The following is a 12500-nucleotide window of genomic DNA, read 5'->3' as shown; positions in this document are numbered from 1 at the left end:
GTATGGGACCGATGAGCGAATAAAATGTCTCCATCCGATTTCGTGTATTTTTTTAACCACAATTTTCTAAGTGACCAGTGTTTTTTTTTGTTCTGTGCGGGTGTCATCTGCATTCTGTAAATCAAGACGTAGAAGGCTACTGGAGGAAGTGTAGTGGTTGCAGAGTGAAGATGTTTTTCACGGGAATCACTAAAGGTGTGAAAACGGCAAGAAAAAATATGCCCGTCTCTCCAAATTTCAGAGGTGGATAAACTGAATGTATTTGCGTTTAGCCTCCACTACATCCCTGAACCTAAGGGATTGACTTTTTCACTAAAGCAGTTATTTTAGAGTGCATTACAGCTTTGGTCGGCAAGATTGGGCTTGAGGAAGCTGTGGTGTTGAAGATGTTGACTGGAAGTTGTTTATTATTTTTGTCCCTGCAGTGGGGAAAAATAATTGGCTTATTGGTTGATATGGGGGTGTGTGATTGTGACAATAATAAGCAGAGAATGGCATTGACTATTTCTTTTAATCTCTTGTTGCTATGTCAATTTTCAAGTGCAGGCCTTTCAGGAGAAATCAGATGTCACCCGCTCAATGTGAGGGACTCAGCGGCAGCTCAACCTAAGCAGGGGTGTAGGCCTACTGTAGTGGTAATTCTGTGATCACGGTAAGGTGGACTGTGGTAGCGGGTTTTTAAAAAAGGCATTCAGAACATGTTTGATTCATGTCAACAGCCACTACATGGAACCTCTAAAAACAATATATTTATGGAATAAAACTAGACAGGTACTTCAGATTAGAATTTCTGTTTATTGTTAAACTGCAATTATCTGCAGCCATCGGAGGGCATTTATAGCCTACGATGCACCCATACAATATTGTTTCTGCCCTCCACCTTCATTAAACATGTTCTGAATGCCTTTTTTAAAAACCCGCTACCGCAGTCCACCTTACCGTGATCACAGAACTGATAGTGTACTCACCTCTTATTTTACCACTACACCCCCTGCTTAGGTTGAGTTGCCGCTGAGTGCCTCTAATTAAGCAGGCGAAATATCATTTCTCCAGACAGGCCTGGACTTGAAAAGTGACTTAGCAACAGGAGAAAATGGTCAATGTCATTCTCTGCCTATTATTGTCACAATCACACACACCCATATCAACCAATTAGCTAATTGTTTTTTCCCCACTTCAGGGGCAAAAATACGAAACAAATTCCAGTCAACATCTTCAACCCCAAAGCTTCTTCAACACCAAAGCATCCTCAAGTCCAAGCTTGCCAACCAAAGGTGTAATGCACTAAATAACTGCTTTAATGAAAATGTCAATCTTTTAGCAGCATACCGTTTCTTAAACCATGGAAGTGAAGACTGCTGGTCAAATTATGCCCGGTGCTTCTTTCACTCGTCTGAGTGATTTGCTGCACAATTTATGAAGAAACCACGGACTGACAGAAAAAGAAAACACGTTAAGTTCATCTATTTGCATCTCTCCAGCGTGTGTTGCTGGCCTAGCCTACCCAACAGGGAAGTGAATAGGCTTGTTTGTCAGCCTTTCCCAGTACTTTGCAAACCGCATATTCTGTTTTTTTGAATGTCGGTGACTGGCTACATAGAAGAAGAAAAAACGCATCTGTAAATGCGTTATATAGTAGGCCTATTAAAATATTTAAATAGCTTTAGTCTATCTTTGAAAAAAAAAAATTGTGAGAATCCAGTCCAGTACACATGTCTTTGGCAAGTAGTCTAGGCTACTACAGACACAGGTGAAGAACAGTCAGTCCCCATATTTGGTAACTTCTGTAGACATCCAAAATGGGAAAGGTGTTAAAGTTAGTAAAATAAAACATTGCATAAAACAGTTTTATGTTGTCATATTTATCTTTTTTGGCATGGTATAGTCTTATTTTTTCCATTTAGATGTCTTGAAAAGGTCTTAAAAGTCTTTAAATTTGCACTTGAAAAATATGCAGATACCCTGGCACAGAGAAGAGAAGGGCATTTATCCTCTTATTTTACTCTGGGGTATACGGCCACTAAACACATTTCCCAAAAGGTTGACATGTTCCTTTAAACTCTGATTGGTGTAGCTCAGACCCCTCTCTGACCTCACTCTGTGCTGGGTTAACCAATGAGGGTTGACCTGCTGCTGCTCTGTCTCTTCCTGTCCCCAGGCTGTGCTTCTGATTGGTGAGCAGGGCACCGCCAAGACAGTCATCATCAAATCGTACATGTCAAAGTACGACCCCGAGACACACACGGCTAAGAGCGTTAACTTCTCCTCTGCCACCACCCCACTAATGTTTCAGGTAAACATGCCCCTGACATTCCCACGTTTGCTTGCTGGGTTGCTGGGTTGTCTTCCTGTACAGAACAGGACACTGTAGTGACATGTTGACAGCTGTGGGCTCAGCATGTGCCGTGGTTTGATCCTGTGAGTCAGAGGGATAGAGGAATCAGAGATCACACACACACACACACACACACACACACACACACACACACACACACACACACACACACACACACACACGCTGCACACCTACTGTACACACTGAAGTCTCCTTGAAACACAAGCACACATATGCATATGCATATGCATGCACACACATGCAAACACACAAACAGAGAGAGAGACACACACACAGTCCCTCACTGACAGCACACACACACACACATACAGATAGTAGATGACCCTTTTATGCACCTGTTGTGGCCCTGACCATAATGTGTTTGTAGAGGACTGTGGAGAGCTATGTGGACAAGCGCATGGGCACCACTTACGGGCCCCCTGCAGGGAAGAAGATGTCCATCTTTGTGGACGACATCAACATGCCTGTCATCAACGAGTGGGGGGATCAGGTACACACACACACACACACACACACACACACATCACATACAAAAACAGAGTATATGAAACGAGTGCTCACAGACTCAGATAGACCCTCCCTGTATCATTAATGCTAAACAGCACATGAAACAGCTCTAACATGCTTCCATGCATCTATTTGAAATTGAAATAATACCAGAAAGAAAATGATAAAAAAAGCAACATGTTCAACAGACCCCCCTCCTCCATCCCCAACTCTTTCATCTGTCCTGTCAAATCAACCGGTACTTCATCTATTATTAAAGGCGGTCACACATATGGCTTGGGAGTGGTGTGTTTGGGCTGGCTTTGATGTGATTTGTGAGAGAAACATGAGACCGTACCACACACACCACAGTCTCCCACACGATCTCGGTGCTCACTGACATGTCCTCTATTGTTGTCCTATAAAGAGTCTGTTGCTGTGGTCTCCATGGATAGAATGTTCCCTAAAAGTATGCCCATGATAACATTAGTTATTAATACCATGCTTTGTGACAGCTTCGCTTTAAATGGAGTCTCTCTCATCTAAGTGTGCGTTTGCCGATAACCCAAGTGCTAGGTTGAGATTGGGCTTGAGATTTGAGAGTGGGAAGTCGAGAGTGGAGAACATCCCGCTGGATCTCCTACAGGCACTAGAAGGATTAAGATGCCTGTTCTGTTACAATGTAGCATTTATATACTTATAATTATATTATAAGACTGCCTCATGTGTGACCTACATTTATCTTTTAGCGCTTATGTTCAGCTGTGTGTGTGTGTGTGTGTGTGTGTGTGTGTGTGTGTGTATGTGTGTGTGTCTGTACATGTGTGTTCGTGTGTGCATGTGTGTGTGTGTGTGTGTGTGTGTGTCCATCACAATCACAGGTTACCAATGAGATTGTGCGTCAGCTAATGGAACAGAATGGCTTCTATAACCTAGAGAAGCCGGGCGAGTTCACCAACATTGTGGACATTCAGTTCCTGGCGGCCATGATCCACCCAGGAGGCGGCCGTAATGACATCCCGCAGCGCCTGAAGAGGCAGTTCTCCATCTTCAACTGCACCCTGCCCTCCAACACCTCCATCGACAAGATCTTCGGTCAGTCAGTGGCACACCTTCTATGGCTTTGGCCAATTTCTGATTGACTACTTGGAGGCTCTCTCTCTCTCTCTCTCTCTCCCATCACAATCACAGGTTACCAATGAGATTGTCGTCAGCTAATGGAACAGAATGGCTTCTATAACCTAGAGAAGCCGGGCGAGTTCACCAACATTGTGGACATTCAGTTCCTGGCGGCCATGATCCACCCAGGAGGCGGACGTAATGACATCCCACTTGGCGCCTGAAGAGGCAGTTCTCCATCTTCAACTGCACCTGCCCTCCAACACCTCCATCGACAAGATCTTGGTCAGTCAGTGGCACACCTTCTATGGCTTTGGCCAATTTCTGATTGACTACTTGGGCTCTCTCTCTCTCTCTGAGCCTGAGTCTTCTGTGGTTTTCTTATGAATATGTACTCTGGGTTGGAGGAAAAGTGTGATTGTGGTGACTTCTGTGTATGGAGATGTGTTTGTCTGTGTGTGTCTTTCTGGATATTTGTTTGTCTATGTGTGTGTATTCTCTGAGAGGGTGTATGTGAGTGAATGTGTGTGTGTGTGTGTATGTGTGTGTCTGTACATGAGTCTCTCTCTCTCTCTCTGAGCCTGAGTCTTCTGTGGTTTTCTTATGAATATGTACTCTGGGTTGGAGGAAAAGTGTGATTGTGGTGACTTCTGTGTATGGAGATGTGTTTGTCTGTGTGTGTCTTTCTGGATATTTGTTTGTCTATGTGTGTGTATTCTCTGAGAGGGTGTATGTGAGTGAATGTGTGTGTGTGTGTGTGTGTTGTGTATGTATGCACGTGTGTTTTAGCATGCTGTCGTTTCCTTGTGCCCATTTCACCCTCTCCCCTTTCGTGGGCAGGTGTGATTGGCTTTGGTCACTACTGCGCTGCCCGTGGCTTTGGTGGCGTGGTGCGTGAGATGGTGGCGCACCTGGTGCCCCTGACGCGGCACCTCTGGCAGCAGACCAAGCTGAAGATGCTGCCCACGCCGGCCAACTTCCACTACATCTTCAACCTCAGGGACCTGTCTCGCATCTGGCAGGGCATGCTCAACTCCACCGACGAGGTCATCAACACACCTGAGGTATGTGTGTTTGTGTGTTGGGGGGTTGTAAAGTAGGTGTGATTGGGTGTATGGTTGTTACTGTTCAGAATGTGTGTGTGTGTGTTGAGTGTGTGTGAGTGTGTGTGTGTGTGTGTTATGTGTGTGTGTGCAGGGTTCCAAAATTCCAAATGCGGGTTAAAATTTATTTTGGCGGGTGTTAATAAAAACTTACTAGCCAGTTTGGCCGGTGATGCATGAGGCATTACATGCATGATACATAAGGCTCTGTTTTCGGTCATATATCCCCCGGCAGTACTTCCTACTTCCTTTACTGGAGTTAGCCAGTAAAGTAAAATGTACCTATCACATTTACATAACACAAATGCATAATGCATTACGAAATATTAACGCAATTAACGCATTGTGTTTACCTATTTCCTTTGTGGGGGGCTGATGTCATGTAGGTGTCTATTCAGGAGGCTGTAGGTGTCTGTAACGGAGGCTGCAAAACCTGAAGCAGCAAGATCGTTTATTTTATTGTCTATGGAGTTAGCTGAAGATGGAACGTGAGGAGCTTGTAGGTGAAAATTTTCAGTTTTAAAAAGGTAGCCTGATCAGTTATCACCACCACCACATGCATCACGCACTGTGCGTAGGGCACCATGAGACAGAGGAGGGACCAACATTTAGCCAAAAAATAGTAGCTGTACTGCAAACTGTTTTTCACTCTTGTTAGAGAAAGTATACAATGTCAACATGCACCAACAGCATGTTACATAAAGATGATACTTTTGGGGTCCTCTCTATAAAGATCCAACTTGAACATAGGCCCTATGCTACTCCATTTAATTGAGAACGCGTCTGAGTGTGCAGGAGAGGGAGAGAATACGAGTGGCAGGTTCTAGCTGGCTTGGCATTGTTGATGATAATTGATATCTCCTTTTTATTAAGTTAAAATTGAACTAAATGCGTCAGTGGTTGGGACAGACTTATGGGGGCGAGAATAGGAATGAAGCAGGGGATGAGGATCTCGACAGAGGAATAGATAGATAGAGATCCCGAACATGAAATGAAGTGAAGTGCACTTTCTGTGTATATTTTGTGGTACGTATTCATGCCAACAATGTTAATAAAGACCAAATGCATTCAGTGACACTCATCTCATAAACTCATAATTCTCTTATTTTCACCGGAAAAAAATTGGCTAATAGAAATTCTGATTGGCTAGTAACTTTAGAAAGTTACCAGCCACATTGGCTGGTGATCAAAAAGGTTCATTTAGAACCCTGTGTGTGTGTGTGTGTGTGTGTGTGTGTGTGTGTGTGTGTGTGTGTTTGTGTCTGTGTCTGTGTTTGTGTGTGTGTCTGTGTGTAGGTGTCTATTCAGGAGGCGTGAGTGTGTGTGTGTGTGTCTGGTATAGTATTTCTGCTCCCCACGTTGGCCAACCACTACATCTTCAACCTCAGGGACGTGCCCAGCATCAGCCAGGGCATGCTCAACTCCACTAAGCTAGGTCATCAACACACCAGTGTTTTGTGTCTGTGTGTGTGTGTGTGTGTGTGTCTGTGTGTGTGTGTGTGTGTGTGTGTGTGTGTGTGTGTGTGTGTGTGTGTGTGTGTGTGTGTGTGTGTGTGTGTGTGTGTGCCAGGGGTTGCTCAACTCCACTGAGCTAGGTCATCAACACACCAGTGTTTTGTGTCTGTGTGTGTGTGAAGGATTATAAGTCTCAGAGAGAAGTGCAGGTTCTTATGGCTGGTCAGTCTAATCTCCATGTAAACTCCATGGACAGCCCTCTTCACCCTCCTCTCTCTCTCTCTCTGTGTGTGCGTGCGTGCGTGCGTGTGTACATGTGTCTATGGACAGTGTGTGTTCTCTACAGCAATGAGTCAACTATATGTCCACAACATGATTGACGGAGACCCAAGCTCCTGTGCATATATTTGTGTGTGTGTGTGTGTGTGTGTGTGTGTGTGTGTGTGTGTGCGCGTGCATTAATGAGTCATCAGTAAGCCAAAATGTGCTCCAGAACATGATTGTTTGTGTTCACATGTGTGTGTACTTTGGGTGTGTGTGTCTCAGATCCTCTTGCGGCTTTGGAAGCACGAGTGTAAGCGAGTGATTGCTGACCGCTTCACGTCGCAGGACGACGTGTCCTGGTTCGACGACACGTTGGCACGGCTGGTGGAGGAGGAGCTGGGGGAGGCCGAGCGGGCGTATGTGGATTGCGGAGTGGACGCCTACTTTGTGGACTTCCTGCGAGACGCTCCTGAAGCCACAGGTACACTCAGAGGTAAAAAGGTCATGCAGAGGTCAAGAGTATTCCAGTACAGGTTGAGCTTTGGTAGCCTCTCCTGTAGCTATTAACATTAACCACAAAGCCATTTATTAGTCATTTCCTGTGTATTAGTCGCATTGTGTATAAACCGCAGGACAGTGTTGTATGCAAGTTAAAAAAACAAAACCATATTAATACCATATTAATTCCCCCGTGTTTTAACCTCACAGCTGAAGAAATTTTGCAAAATCAATGTATAAACCTTGGCTGATAGTTGGGAAATTACGGTACCATTCATTTCAATGTGTATTAAGATGAATTAATATGAATACGTTTATGAACCATTAGAAACTGTTAATAAATGTCTCGTAAGTACTCATATCGCATGGGAATATCTTAACTCATTGAATGCAAAGCTGTTTTCGGAAGCTTTGTCCTAGAGTGCCAGCAATCTAGACCATTGTTGATGATTTTTGTACAGCCACAGCATATTCTGTGTTACAGCTATGAACACATACAATCGCTCGTTTAAAAGATGAGACTTTAAGCTCTATGTGGGTGCAAACCGTGTATTTCTACACGCCTCTGTTCCTGAGAAATCCCAAGCTAAACAGTGGCTAGTTTTCATCAAAATCGCTGTTTTTTTTCTAGAAATGGAGATATATCTTCTTTCATGAAATATGAAGTGTTGCCTGTAAACTTTCCGGGAAGTGATCAGCGAGACCTGGCGAGACTGCCACCTAGTGATAGACCCACGAAAATGGCCTGGTTTTGACCTGACGTGCATGCGTCACTGATTCGACCCAAAGCGGCAACCGAGTTATGATAATGTCCAGATAAAATGTCCAGATTGTGCGTTTTCATGAGTTTTTCATCGTCATATATTTCATTTCCATTCATCACAGAGTTCCCAAAATCACATATAAGGTGTGTTAGAGTGTTTAGTTTCGTAATTTAAAAATAAAGAGCTAAAAAACGTAATATTACGTTTTTGGCACTCAACGTATGGCACTCAATGAGTTAAGCAGCCCACACTGCAAACCTTCAGCAGACCTTACAGATGTGGCTAGGGCATTCCATTAAGGCTGTGTGAAACTGACTGTAAGTTTAGATTATTCAATCTGAAAGAACTGAGAATGAAGACGATCAGCCACAAATGCGGAGGCCTGACCAAGCAATACTCATAGGTAGTACTGAGTATGATTCTAAAATGAATCCTATAAGCAACAGGTGGGACCAGTGCAGAAGTTTAAGTAGAAGGATAATGGGAGGCCATCTGTTGGACCTAGTAAGAAGCCATTCATCAACATCTATTGTTCGCTATTTGAAAGGACAGGTGTCAGTTTGCTGATATTTCTTTGGTGGAAGAGGCTGGATCTGGTCAGTTATTCAACAAAGGTATCCATTAACAAGGACTGCTTGAATATGAGCCTGTAGTAATTGGCGTGGGCAGCAAGGCAGGGAGGCCCAATACATTGCGTTATCATGGGAACAAGGCCATCTGGAACAATAATTAAAACATGCTTGATTTGGATTGAGCTATAAGACATTATTTGCCATCCAGTCCCTGATGGCATTAAGACAGTCAAGAAGCCTAGATAACCTATAAGCCTCAATAGACTTGAATGAAAAGTTGTAAGGCAACTGCAGCTGCAAAGCAATTAAAAACCTAGCTTCCCTTGACTGGTATACAATTGATTTGATATTAGGCCCTGCCTACCAGTGAAAGTAATTGCATCTGTAAACCCATATGAATACACTTCAGATAGCATCTGTAAACCCATATGAATTCAGGCATTATCTGTAGTTCCATATTAATTGAGATTGCATCTACTGTATAAATCCATATGAAGTCATTATTAGGATTCTCACACCCTGCCCTTGGGAGGGCTATCTATTGGAACATACTACTACATTTCCCATCAGCCATTAGTGCAGCTTGTACTCCAGCCTGACAGAGCTCATCAGTGCCAGCGCTGATTAGCTGACATCTCTGGTTTAGTTGATGAAGTGGCCGTGTAATAACCTGATGGCTTTAATCTGGTCGGAAGCGTGGGGAAAATGTGCTGCAGTGGTCCCTCTAGAACAGTGTGTGCGTGTGTGGGTGTGTTTGTGTGTGCGTGCGTTCGTGCAGATACATGAAGGTTGGGGTGAAAGGTCTGTCCGAATGTGTATTTCAAGACCATACTCTTTCACACACACACACACACACACACACACACAAAGTCTTACCGGTATGTACCTTGTCTCCTTGTCCTCTTGGCAGGAGAGGAGCCGGAGGACGCGGACTTTGACATGCCGAAGGTGTACGAGCCCATTGCGTCCTATGAGAGCCTGATGGAACGGCTGAACATGTTCCTGCTGCAGTACAACGAGACCGTCCGCGGGGCAGGCATGGACATGGTGTTCTTCAGAGACGCCATGATCCACCTTGTCAAGGTAAACACCCCCCACACACACACACACACACACACACACACACACACACACACACACCTCCCTCCAGTGCAGCATCGGCAGGGGAGAGGGACCCTGTGCCCTGCTAAAGTGTATTCAACCGCAGTCTTCGATAGCTACAACATGAAAAGTGCCATGATTTGCATATGGGTATACAGAAGTAACACATGCAGATGTACACTTTTTATATTGGATTTGGCCAGAAAAAATGCAACAGCATATACAATCTTGAAATATAGAATAAAGATCCATATGCTTTGTAGGCCTACTGCAAAAGCGTCCTATCACTGAGGACATGCAAGTTCAGGTGTGTGGGCTGCAGAAGGTTTTTGGCTGCAATTAATAATTCAGTAAGGATGACTGTGCATGAACAGGGCCTCATTTGGTTGTCTATGGTTACGTAACTGAGCAACCCTGTCTGAAAACTAAAGAATGTTTCTACTCATGGTGGACCAATAGAGTCTGCTTCGTTGCACAGAGGGAAACATCCATATATTACTCTGTGTGTGTGTGTGGGTGTGTGTTTGTGTGTCTTAAAATGATTATGCAGGATACAATTATGCAGAGAGGACATCATCTTCAGACAGACTTTTTGTGATAATGAGCAACATTTTGTGATAATGATGTTTATGTTGTAGCACATACACATATAATTTAGGGCAGCCTTTGGCTTCGGACTTGTAACCAGTAGGCACGGCTGAAGTGCCCTTGAGCAAGGCACCTAACCCCTCACTGCTCCCCGAGCGCCGCTGTAGCAGGAAGCTCACTGCGTCAGGATTAGTGTGTGCTTCACCTTACTGTGTGTATACTGTGTGCTGAGTGTGTTTCACTAATTCACGGATTGGAATAAATGCAGAGACCAAATGTCCCTCAAGGGATCAAAAGAGTACCGTATATATACTATACTTATACTAATCATTCAGAGGATGTGTATAATCATAAAGAGTCGCATAATTCATGATGGACCTTGTCTTGTTCTTGTGTTGAATATCATGTACACTTTTCTATGTTTCTATGCTTGACTGATTAATTAGTCTAAGGCATGCCTTCTGTTGGTTTCAGAGCCGTTGATAATAATGGGATACCAGACCAGAAAGGTTTTTAAAATGCCGCTCTCACATGGGAATTTGACCTCCCTGTCCTCATTATGTCAGTAATCTGGCTTGTGATTGTGTGTGTGTGTGTGTGTGTGTGTGTCTTCACAGGTGTCACGGATCATCCGTACCCCACGAGGCAATGCTCTTCTGGTTGGTGTAGGGGGGTCAGGGAAACAGAGTCTTACCCGACTGGCCTCCTTTATCGCTGGATACAAAACCTTTCAGATTACCCTCACACGGTCAGTGAACTAAACCTTTTAGATTACCCTCACAGAGTTAGTGAACTAAACCTTTTAGATTACCCTCACAGAGTCAGTGAACTAAACCTTTTAGATTACCCTCACAGAGTTAGTGAGATGTCCTCCCACTGCCTCTCTCTCTCTCTCTTGCTCTCTCTCACTCTCTCTCTCTCTGCTTCTCTTTCTCTCTCCCTCTGTCGGTCTCTCTCTATTCTCTATGCTAATGTCTGAGATAGTCAGAAGGAGTGTGTGTGTGTGTGTGAGAGAGAGAGAGAGAAAGAGTGAAAACAAGGCATTAGTTTTGTATTCATTGCTAATGTTCCAAGTACTGTCATGGTGTCACATTCTAGAAGCTGTGCCTGGAACCGAGATGACTAGTAATCTATTATCCCATTCATATCAGAGCCCCCCAGTCCATGTTCTCATTATGTCTCGTTAATGGGGTGATAGCGGATCCTTTCAGACCAAAGAGATCGGCACACTCTGTGTGCTCAGCTGACCTGCTGGGCCAAATCTGGCTCTGACCTGCAGCGGACGAGGCTTAGTCTGTCTAAGAATGCGTGACTGAGGATGCGTCAGTGGTTCCATGTTCTTTACACACACCAGGGTCAGACACAGCAGAATGGAAGGACCCTCTCAGTGGACAATAACTCTCAGTGGACAATACCTCTTGTTTGTTGCTGTTTGTTTATGTTGTCTCTCTCTCTCTCTCTTTCACTCTCTCACACACACACACACACACACATACACACACACACACACGCAGCAAAAAAAATCCCTACAAACATCTAGAGACGCAATCACTAAGAACTATTCTTAGCCGCTGTGCCATGCGTCATTGTGTGATCGTGGTGCTGTGGTGATTGTTGTTCTTGCTGTTGCATAATCAATCCCCTTTTTTATTGTTTTAGGAGGAAATTTTGTACCAGAAACCAGTGTTTCTTTAATTTAATCTTGCAAATTGTATGGTTCAATAATCAGTTGTTCAGCTGAATCTGTCTGGCTTGAAGACAATTTCTTTAATTAAAGCCGCCATACAAATGGAAGATTACAAATTGTATTGAAATTAATTTGGAATTAATATAATGACCTGAATTGAACTGAACTGAACTGAACTGAATGGATGGATGTGAACCAGAGGTGGAAAACCCAGATTTAGGAAGTCAAAAGCCCTGCAGTGATTTGATCATTCACTAAACCAGCTGATTAACTCGTCAGCCTGGTACATGAGTTAATGTGGCTGTGTGTGTGTGTGTGTGTGTGTGTGTCCACAGATCCTACAACACGGCAAACCTGATGGACGATCTGAAGGGGCTGTACCGCACGGCCGGCCAGCAGGGTCGTGGCATCAGCTTCATCTTCACCGACAATGAGATCAAAGACGAGTCCTTCCTGGAGTACATGAATAATGTCCTGTCATCCGGAGAGGTCAGCCTATTACTGCAT

At 44.1% G+C, this 12500-nt stretch overlaps 1 protein-coding gene across 1 annotated transcript in view; it reads left to right on the top strand.

Moving 5' to 3' along the window:
• dnah5 (dynein, axonemal, heavy chain 5) overlaps positions 1–12500 on the top strand; it is a 126530-nt gene that overhangs the window by 53600 nt on the left and 60430 nt on the right. Inside the window, 8 exon segments of the mRNA XM_048260674.1 lie at positions 2121–2293; positions 2724–2846; positions 3724–3937; positions 4802–5025; positions 7066–7264; positions 9528–9700; positions 10924–11054; positions 12329–12482. Of these exon segments, the coding sequence (XP_048116631.1) occupies positions 2121–2293; positions 2724–2846; positions 3724–3937; positions 4802–5025; positions 7066–7264; positions 9528–9700; positions 10924–11054; positions 12329–12482 (1391 nt within the window).

This window comes from Alosa alosa, chromosome 13 (assembly GCF_017589495.1).
Source record: "Alosa alosa isolate M-15738 ecotype Scorff River chromosome 13, AALO_Geno_1.1, whole genome shotgun sequence".
In the NCBI taxonomy this organism is placed as follows: domain Eukaryota; kingdom Metazoa; phylum Chordata; class Actinopteri; order Clupeiformes; family Clupeidae; genus Alosa; species Alosa alosa.
Note: the sequence above shows the minus strand (reverse complement) of the source record. Positions and strands in the feature narration are given on the sequence as shown.